The 17,152-nt window shown below is 38.8% G+C and overlaps 1 protein-coding gene across 1 annotated transcript in view; it reads right to left on the reverse strand.

The window, feature by feature from the left end:
• The window catches only part of CATSPERB (cation channel sperm associated auxiliary subunit beta), a 109,617-nt gene that overhangs the window by 48,595 nt on the left and 43,870 nt on the right, over window positions 1–17,152 (reverse strand). The window contains exons 11-15 of the mRNA XM_043556852.1: window positions 16,863–16,929; window positions 16,541–16,587; window positions 15,752–15,904; window positions 14,058–14,210; window positions 6,743–6,887 (exon numbers count right to left, since the gene is read on the reverse strand). Coding sequence (XP_043412787.1) covers window positions 6,743–6,887; window positions 14,058–14,210; window positions 15,752–15,904; window positions 16,541–16,587; window positions 16,863–16,929 — 565 coding nt within the window. The remainder of the gene's footprint in view (window positions 1–6,742; window positions 6,888–14,057; window positions 14,211–15,751; window positions 15,905–16,540; window positions 16,588–16,862; window positions 16,930–17,152) is intronic.

The following is a 17,152-nucleotide window of genomic DNA, read 5'->3' on the forward strand; positions in this document are numbered from 1 at the left end:
CAGAAATGTCACGTAGACCTATACAACCAACCTAGGACAATCTGCTAGAAGGAAACAGGAAGGGATCTTCATAACTTTGGGATAGGCAAAGATTTCTCAAACAGGATATAAGAACAAGTAGTTGCCATACAAGAAAAGATGGATAAGCTGAACTTAAAAAAAATTTTTTTTCATGTTTATTTTATTTTTGAGAGAGACAGAGCATGAGTGGGGGAAGGACAGAGAGAGAGGGAGACACAGAATCCGAAGCGGGCTCCAGGCTCCGAGCTGTCAGCACAGAGCCTGACATGGGGCTTGAACTTATGAACCGTGAGATCATGACCTGTGCCACAGTTGGATGCTTAACTGACTGAGCCACCCAGGTGCCCCGATAAGCTGAACTTTTAAAAACCAATAATTTTGCCCCTCACAGGACACCATAAAGAGAACAGAGGGGCGCCTGGGTGGCTCAGTTGGTTAAGCGTCCGACTTCGGCTCAGGTCACGATCTCGTAGTTCATGGGTTTGAGCCCCGTGTCAGACTCTGTGCTGACAGCTCAGAGCCTGGAGCCTGCTTCGGATTCTGTGTCTCCCCCGCTCCTGCTCTGTCTCAAAAATAAATAAACATTAAAAAAATACAAAATAAAATAAGAAAAAAGAGAAAAGATAAGCCATTGGTTGGAAAAAGATGTTTGTAAGTCATATTTCTAAAAGAGGACTCATGTCCATGATACATTCAAAATTCAGAGCAATCAATCAAAAAGGTCATTCCAATAAAACTAGATTACAAAGAGGCTTGAGATAACTTACCAAAAATATATAAAAATTGGTCAATGAGCATACGAAAATGTGCTAAACATTATTACTCATGCAAAGCAAATCTTCAGCAGATATGGTTACATACTGATCACAATGGCTTCCTGTTTAAAAGACTAACAACCTGAGTGCTGGAGAGGAGGAGGAGCAACGAGAATTCTTCCATGTTGCTCATGGGATAATAGATTGATGCAATTACTTTGGAGAAACGTTGATAGTACTTAACATTTTTTTCCACAAAAAGCCAAATAAACATGCACTTTACGGGGCAGCAATTCTATTCCTAGGTATATGCCAAACAGAAACAAAAGCTCTGTCCAGAAAAAGACTCATACAAAAATGTTCATGGCTTCTCTATTTATAATCAGCACCCAATGGAAACAATTCAAATACCTACTAGCGGTGGAAGAGATATGGTATTCAGACAGTGGAAGACTACATATCGGTGAAAAAGAACAAATTGCTGCATCAGTGTGGAGGAATATCACGGTCATAATGTTGACGGAGAAAAAAAAAATATATGCATAATTGTATTTATGTGAAGTTCAAAATCAGATAAAACTAATCTATGGTATTAGAAGTCAGAATTAACGGCAACCCTTAAAGGTATACTGATGGGAAAGTAGCGTGAGGGAGCTTTCTGGAATACTGGAAGTATTCCACATCTCACTCTACTTTCCAACCCCTCCTAATATTACTCATAGCCATTTTCGTTTATTTCATAATCCTGTGATGGCTGATCATTAGATTCTGAAACGCTATGTCACAACTGCTGTCTCAACGAATATAGCAGCAAATACACCAAGAAGATGAGCCTGATACCAACAGAAATTGAGTAAAAGTTTAAAAATGAGCTGGAAAAAAAATTGGATATAGAATACATAAACACAGTGGTGCAGTCCTGGAGAAACAGAATCAGAATTCTGTGGTCTCTCCTCATCGTTGAGTAAGGAAGAACCAATAAGGAGATTTTATGACGGTGACACTGAATTCTGGTGGTGTGCATTGAGGACACAATAATGAGGTCGAAGAAATCTTGCTTTTTGAAGTTATAGCAGAAAGCTTCAGAAGGTTTATTGCTTAACATCGTATCAGAGACCAGAAGAAACTGGTTGGAAACTAAACAGTAAAGAATGCTGACTTGTTAAAAACAAACAACAACAATGAATCCAGCCTCACTCTTATCTTGGGAATAATCAATGTTTTTCTCACTGTGGTTAGACCTGATCAGTTATCTCTAAGTTTAGCCCCAATTCCAAATTTACCCAATAATCTACAGAAGTGCCACTGGAGCACTGTTTGGGAAGACTGTATTTCTGAAGGCAAATCTCCTTGCCTATGAAGTTATTGATTGAATTTCAGTTTTATTTTTTATTCAATGGATAGCTTCATCGTCTTATGAACACCTAACAAAATGGACCAAGATGTATGTATGAAAACTATAATCCCCTTTAAAGAAAACATAGGAGTAAATCTTTATGACCTCGGATTAGGCAATGGTTGTTTCCTTAGAGATGACACCTGAAGTGCAAACAACAAAAGGAAAAATAGACGAATTGAACTTCATCAAAATTAAAAATGTTTGTGAATCAAAAGGCACCATCAACAAGTCAAAAAATAACCCAGAATGAGAGAAAACGCATCCAAATCATGTATCTGTTAAGGGACAAATATCCAAAATATATAAAGTTCGCTTACAACTCAACAATAAAAAGACAATTAACCCAACTTTAAGATGGGTAAAGGATTTGATCAGACATTTCTCCAAAGACGTACAAATGGCCACCAAAAACATGGAAAGCTGCTTAACATCATTAGTCATTAGTGAAACGCAAATCAAAACCACAATGAGATACATTTTCTCACTCAAGTAATTAAAATAAAGCAGACAGACAATAAATAATAAGTGTTGGTGTGGGTGTGGAAAAATAAATCGCACGCATTGCTGGTGGGAATGTGAAACAGTACAGAGTTTGGCATCTCCTCAAACTGTAAACACAGAGTTACCGTATGACCCAGCTGTTAGACTCCTACACACGTACCCAAGGGAACTGAAAGCATGTTTCTACACAAAAATTTGAACATAAATGTTCATAAAACCGTGATTCATAAGAGCTAAAAAGTGTTTAAACATCAAATATCCATCAACTCAAATGTCCTAATAAACAAAATGTGCCATATCCATAAAATGGAATATTATTCGATCATAAAGAGGAATAAAGTACTAATAACCTGCTAGAACATGAGTAAAAACCTCAAGACATGGGGGTGCCTGCGTGGCTCAGTTGGTTGACTGCCCAGCTCCGGCTCAGGTCAGGATCTCTGGGTTTGTAAGTTCGAGCCCCACATCAGTCTTGCTTCTGTCAGCGCAGAGCCTGCTCTGGATCCTCTGTCTTCCCTCTCTCTGCCCCTCCCTCGCTTGTGTGCACGCTCTCTCTCTCTCATTCAAAAATAAACAAATATTAAAAAAAAAAAAGACCTGAAGATAAGAGAAATAAGCCAGTCACAAAAGGACAAAAAGTGTATGATTCCACTTATCTGAGGTCCCTAGAGTAGTCAAATTCACAGGGACAAAGGTAGTGGCCTGAGGCTCAGGGGAAGGAAAAATGGGGAGTTATTGTTTAGTGGGTACAGGATTTTAGTTGGGGAAGATGGAAAAGATCTGGCGGGAGATGGATGGTGTTGGTGGTGCCCAACAACGTGAATGTACTTGATGTCAGTTCATTGATGAACATGGCTCATTTAACACGGTTAAAATGCTAAATTTTGTGCTAGGTATATTTTGCCACAAAAATAAGTAACAGACAAAAACTAAACCACCAGCAAAAATCAAAATAGGGAAAAGAACGATATGTCAAAACATACAAAATAAAGTGCTAAGGGAAGAAAGAAAATTCTGATGTAACAGGTCACACCACTCTACACCCAGCCCTTTTAGGTAATACTGAGAGAAGGAAGATAAATCAACAAAATCCTGAGGGCTCTCAGGAATATTCTCCTAACAAGAGAGAAGTTGACAATGGATAAGATGGTTCTCAAAGGAAAAAATCAAACCCTCTTGAGTGTAGCCAGATTTACCACCTTCCAAGGCACTGTCCTAGCAGAACAAGTTCAAGTGCTATCTTGATGAGGTGAAGCAAACAGGTTTCAAGAATAACTCACCTACATTATATTAGAGCAAATAGAAGATCTGACCGGTGCTACACACTTTTGTGATGAATTAGAGAGAAAGAAAGGAGGATCGGAGATAGAAGGAGGAGAAGACATAGTGAGGGAAAAGGGGAAAAGAGGAAGGTGGGGAAGAGCAGAGGGGAAGAGGAATGAAAACGCGGAGAAGGAAGGTACTACAGCATTTAAAAGATATAAAGAATCCAGTCGAGACGAAGCCTGTCTCAAGATAAGGTAAAATATCCCCCATATTTTGCATCAAAAGACCTTAACAAGTTAATAGATTCAACAAAACAAGATCTCAAAGACCTAGTAATTGAATAACAAAATAAAATGAGAATGCAGATCATAGAGATGTAGACCTGGACAGAGAACCATGTTCCTTTATCATTCTAGGCTCCAAGACTGGTTAACAAAATTCAACCGATTTGGAAAAGATTGGGCATCTGTCCATAACTGTTTCTTTTGCTGCACAATGAACTGAGAGGAGCTATGTGAGCTCGATCAATAAAATCACAAAATTAAAGTAGATTGAGAGTCATATACCATTTATACAATGCCACCTCTTACAAATCATGTGATTTGAGTTGCATCAATTTGAAAAAGTAGGCTAACATTACCTACGTCAGCTGGGACGCTGTGAATGTTAAATGCTAAGCATTTGTGCTAAGCACAAATGTAGTTCAGTAAGTGGGAGTATATTATTGTCTATTGAGAAAGCAAAACATCACAGAAATTGTAAATGAGAGCTTAGCATGATGTTCCAGGGTCCCCCTCTTTAGGGCTGTTCATAGGGTCCTACTTTAGTAGATCCTAAAACTCTATCACCCCCTGGAGGATTCTGGGAAGACTGTAGAGTAGGAAGTCCCAGGAATCTGTCGGCCGACAACAATTGCACTGGCAGAGTACATCTGATGTAATTACTTTGGAATTCTGGAGTCTATTGAAGGCTTGCAACTTCCGGAGTAAGGCTTGGATGGTAAATTACGGTTAATGTCAGCCTTTGGCAGTATTTACCCATCCTCTACTCAAGCCACCTGGCAGGCAGCTGTGCACATATTCCTGGGGCAGTTTATAGGAGCCAGGGTGGGCAAAAAAGATCCCTGTCCTCCAAATATTGGGATCTGTGTTCCAATCTTTTCATGATAAAAACACTTAGACTAGGAATAAAAGATTATCTCAATATAATAAAGGCCATTTATGAGAAATCCACAGTGAGCATTATACTCAATAGTGAAAGACTGAAAGCTCTTCTTCTAAGATCAGGAATGAGACAAGAATGTCTGCTTTCACCACTTCTATTCAACACAGTACTAGAAGTTCTAGCCAGAACAATTAGGCCAGAAAAAAAAAAATACAAAGCATCTAAATCACAAAGGAAGAAGTAAAATGATCTCTGTTCACAGTGATATGATCCTATATGTTGAACCCCCAACAATTCTACAAAAAAAAAGTTATAATAAACAAATTCAGCAAAGTAGCACAATATAAAATCAATAAACAAATTCAGCAAAGTAGCACAATATAAAATCAATACCTAAAAATCAGTTGTATTTCAATATACTAACAATGAATAATCAGAAAAGGGAATTAGGAAAAAAATTCCATTTATAATTTCATAAAAAAAGAATAAAATCCTTAGGAATTAACATAACCAAGGAGACTAAGGGCAACCCACAGAATGGGAAAAGATGTTTGCAAATGTTTCATAAGGGATTAATATCCAGAATATATGGAGAACTTCTACAACTCAGCAATAAAAAACAAGTAATCTGATTAATAAATTGGCAAAGGACTTTAATAGAAATTTCTCCCAAGAAGATACATAAATGGCCAATAAGAACAAGAAAAGATGATCAATCATTAGGAAAATGCAAATCAAAACTATGAGACACTACCTTACACCCATTAGAATGACCACTATCAACAACAACAACAACAACAACAACAGAAAATAACAAGTGTTGACAAGGATGCAGAGGAATTAGAACTCTTTTATGCTGGCAGTGGGAATGTAAAATGGCATAGCTACTACGGAAAAGAGAACTGCGGTTTCTCAAAAACTTAAAAATAGAATTACCATATGATTCAGCAAGTCCACTTCTGGGCGGACACCCAAAAGAATTGAAAGCAGGGTTTCAAGAGATATTTGTATACCTATGCTCATAGCAGTGCTATTCAAAATAGCTAAAACATGGAAGCAACACAAAGGTCCCTTGATGGAATGAATAGATAGGCAAAATGTGGTATATACATACAGTGTAATGTTATTTAGTCTGACAAATGAAGAAAATTCTGACACCTGCTACAACACGGATGAATCTTGAAGACTTTATACTAAGTGAAATAAGCCAGTCACAAAAGGGCAAACACTGGCAGATTCCACTTATATGAGGGGCCTAGAGTAGTCAAAATCACAGACACGGAAAGCAGAATGGGAGTTGCTGGGCTGGGGGCAGGGGGAAATTAGGATTTATTTTTTAAGGGATACAGAGTGTTAGTTTTATAAGATGGAAAGAGTTCTCGAGATGGACGGCGCTGATGGCAGATCGTTTTGAATGTACTTAATATCATCAAACTGTATACTTTAAAAATGAGCAACACGGTCAACTTCATGTTATGTGTATTTTGCCACAATAAAAATATTTTTTAAAAATCCGTCACCCCTAACAGGTTTGAGACCTTAAGATTAGTTGATTAAAATGGCAGAATTTTTTTCACGTATCTTCTAATCCCTGACTCACATGTAGTGCTTACGCCAACTAAAGTGAATTCCTCACCTGCTTTCGTCAAGTAAACATTTCCACTTTGGGAAACAAAAGTAATATCTGAAGTATAAAAACTATGGTAAGTGTTCTTTATGATATCATCATGAAAGTCCGCTAAAAATTCGAAAGTGTTGCCGCCGTCGATCGAAAACCATACCTAAGGAAATAAAAAGATACGAGCTCACTGAAGAGGCTGCCATCTGACCGTCAGCATTCGCCTATCAGCCTTATCTTCCTAGGTAAGCAGAGTCCTACAGCATGGCCTTCCCCATGTTCCCACACATCCATCGCACGCACGCATGCACGCACATACGTACAGACTCCTTACCCACTTCATCAACGCTCTGGTTCTTTCCTAGGGCCTGGATGACAGTGTATGTGGCCGAGTCACAGGTCTACACAGTGTGCGTGGTGAATGTGTAAGAGAATGAAGGTATCCCGTCATCTCCCAAGTGGGGTCCCTTTGATTCTAAAAGGATGAAATGTTGGGTGTACTTGGATAGGAAGGAGCGAGCTCACCTCATACTGACACGAGACTTCCATGTTCCAGGCATCCAGCCGATCTGGATGTGAACATGTTTTGTGTGGAAGAGGCCCCGGACACTTGCAAGAGGGTGTCCTGGGACCTTGGTAAATCCTCACGTATAGTCCACCATAGCACGTGAGTGTCTCTATCCCCTCATCTTTCAGTTATGGGTTGCTTGAAGATAAATCAGATCCTGTATTGGATGAATCCTGCCTGGTACCTTTTTTAATAGCCTAAGTCTTATTCACATGAAGATTTCAGGTTTTTAAAGATCTTCTTAAAAATGAATTTTAATGACAAGTTATACCTGAAAATAGGCTTTTCTTAAATTTAACATGTTGTAAATGCAGCTGAAGTCTCTTTGACCACCGTCCAAATAATTTTCCGTTTATACCTTATCTTAGATAATTGTGGTCTCCTCTATCCCTTCCCAGACTCCTCTCTTTTTTTCTTAGTTAATATAGCTAAGGGTTGATCAATTTTGTTGGCCTTTCAACTTTCAAAGAACCAACTCTTAGTTTTGTTGATTTTTCCTATTATTTTTGTATTCTCTATTGCCTTTATCCCTGTTCTAATTTTTATTATTTCCTTCCATCTATTGACTTTGGGTTTGATTTGTTCTTTTTTATAGTTCCCTAAGATGTAAAGTCAGGTTGTTGATTTGAGATTTTTCTTCCTTATTAATGTGTGTGTTTGTAGCTATAATCTTTCCTGTTAGTATTGCTATTGGGGCGTCCCATAAATTTGGTGTATTTTGTTTTCGTTTTCATTTTAACATTTTAAAAGATGTTTTTATTTATTTTTGAGAGAGAGAGAGAGTTCTAGTGAGAGAGAGAGAGAGACAGACAGACAGACAGACAGAATCTGAAGGAGGCTCCAGGCTCTGAGCTGTCAGCACAGAGCCCGACGTGGGGCTTGAACTCACGAACCAAAAGGTCATGACCTGAGCCGAAGTCGGATGCTTAACCACGACCCAGGTGCTCCTTCATTTTCATTTTCTTAAGACATTTTCTAATTTTCCTTCTGATGACATCTATGACTCACTGGTTGTTTAAAAACGTGTTGTTTTAATTCCCATATACTTATGGATTTTCCAGTTTTCTTTCTACTATAGGTTTCTGGTTTTGTTCCATTATGATCAGAAAAAAACACTGTATAATTTCAGTCACTTTAAATGTGTTGAGACTTTTTTGTGGCCTTGCTTATGTTCTGTCCTAAAGAATTCTCTGTGTCTTTTGAGAAGCATTTATATTCTGCTGTTGTCAGGTGGAGTCATCTGATTATGTCTGTTAGGTCTAATTGGTCTACAGTGTGGTTCAAGTCTTCTGTGTTCTTACTTACCTTCTGTCTGGTTTTTTTATCCATTATTGAAAGTGGGGTATTGAAGGCTCCTACTGTTACATTGCTGTTTCTCCCTTCAATTCTTTTAAAGTTTGCTTCATTATATTTAGGAGCTCTGATGGCTTGGGGCATAAATATTTATAATTGTTAGATCTTCCTGGTGAATTGAACTTTTATTCGTATATAATGTCCTTCTTTGTCTCTTCCAACACTTTTTGACTAACAGTTTATTTTGTATGGTATTAGTATAGCCAACCCCGCTCTCTTTTGGTAACTATTTGATGGAATATTTTTTTTTCAATCCTTTTACCTTCAGGTTATGGGTGTGCTTAGATCTAAAGTGATTTTCTTGTAGACAGAACATGGTTGCATCCTGAGAGTTTTTCTCAATGTTTTTTGTTTTTATAGATTCAGCTTATGTTTGTCTTTTGACTGGGGAATTTAATCCATTTACACCTAAAGTAATTACTGATACGGAAGGACTTACTATTGCCATTTGGTTTGTGGTTTTGTGCGTCTTGTAGCTTCTGTTCCTCCTCTTTTCCTCTCTTACTGCTTCCTTTAGCATTTCACTGATTATCTGTAGTGACATTCTTTGATTCCCTTATTTTCTTGTGCATATATCCTATACATTTTTTTCTTTGTGGTGACCATTGCAATAAAACATCTTAAAGTTGTAGCATTCTTTTAAATCTGATAAAAACTTAACTTCATTGTGGGCAAAAGCTCCTCTTACATAGCACTGCCTTCCCACTTTATGTCAATGATGTCACAAATTACATCTTTTTATATTATATATTTATTAACATAGGATTATAATTTTAAAAAATGCTTTTCTCATTTAAATTCTATACGAGAATTAAACGTGAATTTATGCACCAAAATTACAGTGCAAGTACTAAATTTGTCCATGTATTTACATTATTGGAAAACTTTTAAATTTTCACGTGACTTCTTGATGTTATCTAGCATCCTCTATTTTCACCTTGAAAGAGGCTCTTCAGTAATTTCTTTCCCTCTTTTCCTTCCTTCCTTCCTTCCTTCCTTCCTTCCTTCCTGACAGGTCTAGTTGTAATGAACTCCCTCACCTTTAGTTTTCCTGGAAAATCTTAATTTCTCCTTCAATTTTGAATGACAGTTTGCCAAATGTAGTATTCTTGATTGACATTTTTTTTCTCTCAGCACTTTGAATGTATTATCCCACTCACTTCTGGCTTGCAAGGATTCTGCTGAGAAATCCACTGATAATCTTACGGAAGTTCCAATGTATATAATGAGCCACTTTTTTCTCATTGCTTTCAAGATTCTTTGTTGACTTTTGACATTTCGATTATGTCTCGGTGTTGGTCTTTTTGGATTCATCCCTATTGGAATTCTTTAAGCTTCTTTAATTTGTACATCCATTTCTTTCCTCAGCTTTGGAAAATTCCAGTCATTACTTCTTTAAATAAGTTCTTCCTTTCTTTCTTCTCCTTCTGTAATTCCCATAGTGCATAGATAGGTCTGTTTGATAGTCCTTGTAAGTCTCTGAGACTCTCTTCACTTTTCTTCATTCTTTTTTGCTTTTTGCTTCTCTGACTTGATGATTTCAAATAGTAAGTCTAACGTCCACTCCTCTAGTATTTCAGCTCAGTTATTGTATGTTGGAGCTCTAGAACTTCTGTTTGACATTTTTTACAGTTCCTATCTATTTTTTATATTCTCCATTAGTTCATTATTTTCTTTATTTCTTTTAGTTGTCTAGCCGTGCTCACTTCTAGTTCGTTGAACATCTTTATGACAGTTGTTTAAAATTCTTTGTCAGGCAGCTCATAAGTCTGCATTTCTTTACGGTCATTTCCTGGGGTTTTATTCTGTTTCTTTGATTGGGCCATGTTTCCCTGTTTCTTTGCATGCCTTGTGATGCTATTGTTTTGAGACTTGGGCATTTGATTACACAACCACTTCTCCCACTGTTTATGGACTGGCTTCATGCAGACCTTTACCAATTAGACCAGCTAGAGGCTCTAGGACTTCTGCAATCTCTTCCAAGGATGTGTTTTCTCTGGCTTGTGCTGTGTTTTTAGTTGTTTCAAGTTGCCTAAGCAGTTTATCCCTCTCCTTCCAGACACCCATAAGCTCTTGCTGCTCCTGGCATGTGCCTGTAGAACTGCAGCTTTAAAGTGCTGCAGAGGTCATATCTGTTTTCAACAGTTTCCGAACAAGGCTGCCAGTTCCATCAGTGCTCCGAGTTAGGTGACACAGATTCCCCAGTCTGGCCAGAATGTTGGACACACAGTTAATTATTTTGTTTCCATCCTGAGGGAGGATCCCCGGAGGGGGAGGCTTCCTCCAAGTGGTGCTACATTAAGTCAAATAGAAGGAGAGTCATGGATGGATATGGAAAATGCTGTTAAGTCTTCCTATCCCTTCTGTTGGAATCTCTTGGTTGGTCTGGATGCTGTAGCTTCTCAAATGGATTCTGGAGTTCTTTCAAAGGTATTGTGGTCTGCATATTGTTATATTGGTGTCTCTGGGGGGAAAGGGATGTCTGATGCTTCCTGCTCCGCCATCTTGGCAATGCTACTCCACCTCCTTTACAGCAGTTTCCAAAAAATCCTGCCAGTTCCATCAGTGCTCTGGGTTAGGCAAGACTGAAACCAGTCCCTTGAGCCTCCCTCAGACAAGCCAGAATGTTGGATGCAAGGCCCACTCTTTTGTTTTTATCCCAAGGGAAGCTCCATTGTGTGGGAGGTTTCCTCCTGGTTGTGCCATGCTAAGGTGGTTGGGGGTGGGGCACAGATGGGCAAATTTTCCTACCCCTTTTGTTAGAATCCCTTTTTGGCTTTATGTTGGTCTGGGTGCTGTAGCTAATCAACTGGTCTCTAGAGTTCTTGCAAAGGTACTCTGATCTGTATTTTGTAGCTAACTCACTGTGTCTATGGGAGAACAAGGGCCCAAAGATTCTAAATCTGCCATCTTGCAGAACCAGAATTCTTTTTAATGGAAGTGATGCTACCTTTTTTAATGGTCGCTGTTTTTTTATGTCTTAAGATGCTTTCCCTATCCTGATGTCAGAAAGGCATTTACTTATATTTTCTTGTAAAAGTTTTTATATTTAAATTATTAATCCATCAGGAGTTGGACGTGATGTATGTGGCAACATTTTCCATATGTAACCAATGCTTCCCACCCTATTTTAAGCAATCTTTTATTTTCCCCTCAGCTGTGATGCTATTTTTGGCCTCGATCAACATTCTAGATATGAATGGGTCTATTTGCTTTCTATTTCATTCCATTGGTCAGTTGGTCTGTTCCTGGGTCAAAACACATTCTAATTATGAAAACTTTTTAAAAACTGTTAATATCTGGTAGTACAAATCCCTCATCTTTATTCTTTTTTGGATGCATCTTGGGTGCCTGGGTGGCTCAGTTGGTTAAGTGTTTGACTCTTGATTTGGGCTCATGATTTCATGGTTCATGGGATCAAGTCCCACTTCAGGCTCTGTCCTGACAGTGCAGAGCCTGCTTGGGATTTTCTCTCTCTCTCCCACCCCGCGTGCCCCCCCCCCCCCCCACCACCGCCCTTCCCCTGCTTGGGCTCTCTCTTGCTCTCAAAATAAATAAATAAACTCAAAAAACAACAAAAAAAAAGAAGTGTCTTGGTTATTCTTGGTCTTTCGTTTTTCCATATATACTTTTTTTGGGGGCTTTATTTAAAAAAATTTTTTTATACTGAGGTAGAGTTGACATACATTATACATGCTTTAGAATTAACTTAAACTCCACAACAAGCCTTGAGATTTTAATTAAAGTTGTATTAGATCTACAGATTAATTTAAGGAAGAAATGATATTATAAGTTTTCCTATTTACAAGTATGTTTTTATCTGTTTCTTCTTAAAGTTTTAAATGTCCTTCAATAAAGCTTATAATTTTCTACATATAAGTCTCAGAAATCTTTTCTTAGATTTATTCCTACATACTTTAAAATTTGTGTGTGTGTAGTTTTGCTTTGTTTTGTTTTTGCTGTTGTAAATAAGGTCTTAAAAATTATGCTTTCAGGGGTGCCTGGGTGGCTCAGTGCAGTTAAGCATCCAACTCTGGATTTCGGCTCAGGTCATGATCTCATGGTTTGTGAGTTTGAGCCCTGCGTCTACCTCTGTGCTAACAGTGTGGAGCCTGCTTGGGATTCCCTCTCTCTCTCTCTCTGTCTACCCTTCCCTGCTCATGCTCACTCTCTCTCTCTTTCAAAATAAATAAACTTTAAAAAATTATGCTTTCAAATTTGCTGATCATGAGCAGAAATGAAACTGACTTTCCCTTCCACTGTTTAACTCTTTTCCTCTTTTTAATAATGTGTATGTACCTTTTAAGTTTTCTACATAGGCAATCAGATCTTCTGCAAGTAAATAGTTTGTTTACATTTTATTACTCATGCCTTTGATTTCTTAATTTTTTTTTTTGTCTCACTGCATTTCTTTCTGTACACTCTTTTACTTCCTAATCACCTCTTGATAAAACTCCAACTGTGTTTAAATACAACTCTCTGTCTTCTCCGATGTGTGTGGACCCCCACAACTGACCACAGAGAAGAACGTACAATAATGCTGAACTGGTCGCACTTGGAATCCATGAGCACAAAGCCCAAGCAATTGTACTGCCTTCTCTCATCCGTCAATCCACTCTCCCGCTCTCGTAGGCAACTATCTCTCTCTGTCGTCTCTTTCCTCAAACCCCCAACGCTCCTCCACCCTCTTGCTCAAACAATAACTTTGGTCTTTGTGGAGAAAATAAAAGACAAATTTCCACCCCCTTCCATTACCACATCTACCCACTTACCGGCTCTGGAATCCAAAAGCCCTCCCTTCTTCCTGGTACTGTATTTAGACATGTCGCTCCAGCAACTTTTCCCTCTCTCACCCACATCACCAGTCTTTCCCTCTCTACTGAATAATTCCCATCCGCATAGCCTAATTCCTTCTGTCTCTTCCTCTTCTCTCTCTTTTTAAATTTTTTTTAATGTTTATTTTTGAGAGACAGAGCACAAGTGGGGGAGGGGCGGAGGGAGGGAGACAAAGAATGTGAAGCAGGCTTCAGCCTCAGAGCTGTCAGCATAGAGCCTGATGGGTGGGGGGCGGGGGGTGGGGGTCGAACCGACAAACCGTGACATCATGACCTGAGTCGAAGTTGGATGCTTAACCAACTGAGCCACCCAGGTGCCCCTCTCCCTCTTCTCTTGACCTCCCTTCCTCCTGCTACCATTGCTGCATTTTACCGCTCTACTTTTCAGCAAAACTTTGCAAAGGATTTGTTTGTATTCACTCTCCTAATTCCTCTGCTCTCATTTTCTCTTCATTGGGCCTTCTATCTCCCCGATCATCAGGATGATGCTGTTTTTTACTTGACGTATAACCACTCGGCATAGAACAAGAGAATGATTTACACCTACCCTAGAGCGTGAAATGTCCTGGGTACTCACCTGATCACCATAAGCATAGAGAAAATGGCTTCGCGGATGGAATACCATTCCCACAGGAGAAGAGAATGATGAAGGAAATACGAAAAGTGGAAATTTTGGTTTTAATCCTGGTTTGTTATTTTTTAGGGTGCTCACAGAGACAGTGGTGGTTTTCTAGAAATAGATTAAGCATGAACAAATCATAAGAATTTTACCATTTGTATTACTAGACGATGTGACAATTTTTTGTGTTTCCTGTTACTTGGATTTTGATTAAGACAGGGACACATCCATTAGCACAGAAGAGAACTGAAAGGAGTGGCAACCATCGATGTGTCTTTGCTCTGCCTCTCCCTGCCTCATATGCCCATTTTATGGATGTTGAGCATGAGGTTTAGAAGATTAAATAATTTGTCCAAGCTTCTATAATAAATGGCATGGGGAAGTTTATCATAGAGCTATTGCTCAAATAGACCGATTCCAACACCCATGCTTACAACTGTCATGGCACCCTACCTTTTAAAAGTGTGGATGCTTGGGTCACCTTACAACTCTACTTGGATCGTGGCATTGAAGGGGGTCACAAAGTGTACCCCAAGATATGCCAGTGTGGTATAGAGATCATCGTTAAGCTGTAGACATTTAAGATTCAACAGATGCAGAAAAAAAAGCCTTCCCTTCTCTGACTAAAAGCAGCAACTTCTGGGAAATAAAACTATCATTAATTCCTCTTCAGAGCAGATCTACTTCCAGAAGGGAGAACACAAATAAAACCCACCCCAAATCCCTCCTCCAGAGGAGTTTTATGGCCCTGAGGAGATGGGAAAACCACTCAAACCTGTATGAGCAAACATTATCCCAAACTTTCTTATCTCCTGTTTGTTCTCCTGTTATCTTTTCACTTGTTTTCCCTTACGCGCCTTTCTCGCCTGCCCCCTTAAACTATTAAGATGGTATATAATCCCCAAACTTGAACCGCCTTTTTGAGTCTCTCATCACTGATTTTCAACCACATGTATGTACACCGCATGCGTAAATCGATTGTTTTCTCTTCTCCTGTTATCTGTCTTTTATCAGTTTAATTTGCAGGGCCTCAACAACTGAAATTAAGAGGGTAGAAGAAAATTATTTTTTCTCCACTAAAATTATAAGGGTAGGGCTAGTCCCATTTTTTGCTCATTTTAATTTTTTTTTTTAACTCTTCATTTATTTTTGAGAGAGAGAGAGTGGGGGAAGAGGCAGAGAGAGACGGAGACCCAGAATCCAAAGCAGGCGCCAGGCTCTGAGCTACCAACTCAGAGCCCGACATGGGGCTCGAACTCATGAACCACAAGATCATGACCTGTGCTGAGGTCAGACACTTAACCGACTGAGCCACCCAGGTGCCCCAGTTTTTGTTCATTTAAACGAGTCAATTTATGGAACCTTAACCTTATATAGACCAAGCTCAGCTTATATTCTCCCGGAGAAGAAGTAAAGAAGAATCACTATGCAGACACCATCGTATTTTCTGTTTTCATCAAACTGAACGGTAAAGCAGAGGCAAGAAATCCCTAACGTGCCTTAAACTATATTATCAACCATAAATAATTTTGTGGTGGTTAATTATAGCCACTCCTACTGCCAAAGATAACAAGAACTTGGAGATAAATTTGCAAGGGTAAATTTTCACTGTTGTGTCATCAAGAGTAACCCCCCGGGGCCGTAACGCTTACCTGGTTGGAGAAGAGGTAGACGCCAGCACTGTGCTCTTGGTCAACAAGAAACGTTACCACAGTTGAAGTGATAGTTTTCCTTCCTTTTAAAATGTGAGGTAAGCAAGGTAACCATTGACGGAGTGGTTCTTTGCTGTAAAAACAAGAGCTTGACTACAAAAAGAGAAAGGAAAAGTTAATGCCATTTTTAAAATATAAGTTCTAATTAGTTCTCTTAAGCAGATACACTAGTGAGCCACTGTGTTCTCCCGATCAACCACAAATAATAGTGATAAATCTTTGCTGTCTGTGCTTCTCTTCCGGGGGGGAGGGGAGTCCAGAAAACACTGCGAAGCCTCTCTTTCTGGCATGAATTGTTTTTCGAGCACTACTGTGTAGTTCCAGATTTAACGTAGCTAGGTAAGTACCGTTAAACCCAAGTAGAAACACAACTGGGCACGAAGAGGGATGAAGTCCTTCAGTCTGCAGAACTGCCGTTTTTTTAGATTAATAACAATCCATGAAATAATCCAAGAAATAAAATTCCTTACCTTTTTTTTTTTTTTTTTTTTTTACATTTTATTTATTTTTGATAGAGAGACAAAGCACAGGTGGGGGCGGGGCAGAGAGAGAGGGAGACACAGAATCCGAAGCAGGCTCCAGGCTCCGAGCTGTTAGCACAGAGCCCGATGCGGGGCTCAAACCCATGAACCGTGAGATCATGACCTGAGCCGAAGTTGGACGCCCAACCGACTGAGCCACCCAGGCACCCCTAAAATTTCTTACCTTTTAAAATATTTAAGAACATACCTCACTCAGGGTCCTGTTTCTCTCAAAGGTGATAGTAACATAATCAACTATAAAATACAAAGGTACAGAAATTAAAAGCAGCATCTACAGTTTTAAATGCATCATTAATTAAGTATATTCAAATACAATATTTTTTTTCACTTATAACAGGGCCTGCCTATTTCAGATTTAATTTCCCTCCCCCCCTCAGTTTTAGGCCATTAACTTATATAAAATAAACCTACTTTTCTATTTTATTCTATTTTTATCTTATGTCATTTTGTTTCATCTTTATACGCCATCTATGTTGAAAAAAGCCTGTTAATATCTCTTCTCAATTTACCTTCAAAGTGTTCTCTGTTGGCAAAACATTTTTCATTATACCACAATTTTCCTTTGACATAGTCAACCTACATAAAAGAAGAAATAAAAATATCATTTAGGCAATAGGGAGACTTAAGATATAAAAAGAGAAAAACCTAATGAAAACTTCTAAAGTTTGATAGCTCAGGAGTGTGAGGCAAATACATGGAGAAAAATTCTATGTCAACAAAGGAAATGGTTGGGCAAGAAACAACAATTAGTACCCGTACTAATATGGCATTTTCCCCCTGACATGTTGCTAAGTGAAAA

This window comes from Prionailurus bengalensis, chromosome B3 (assembly GCF_016509475.1).
Source record: "Prionailurus bengalensis isolate Pbe53 chromosome B3, Fcat_Pben_1.1_paternal_pri, whole genome shotgun sequence".
NCBI lineage: Eukaryota > Metazoa > Chordata > Mammalia > Carnivora > Felidae > Prionailurus > Prionailurus bengalensis.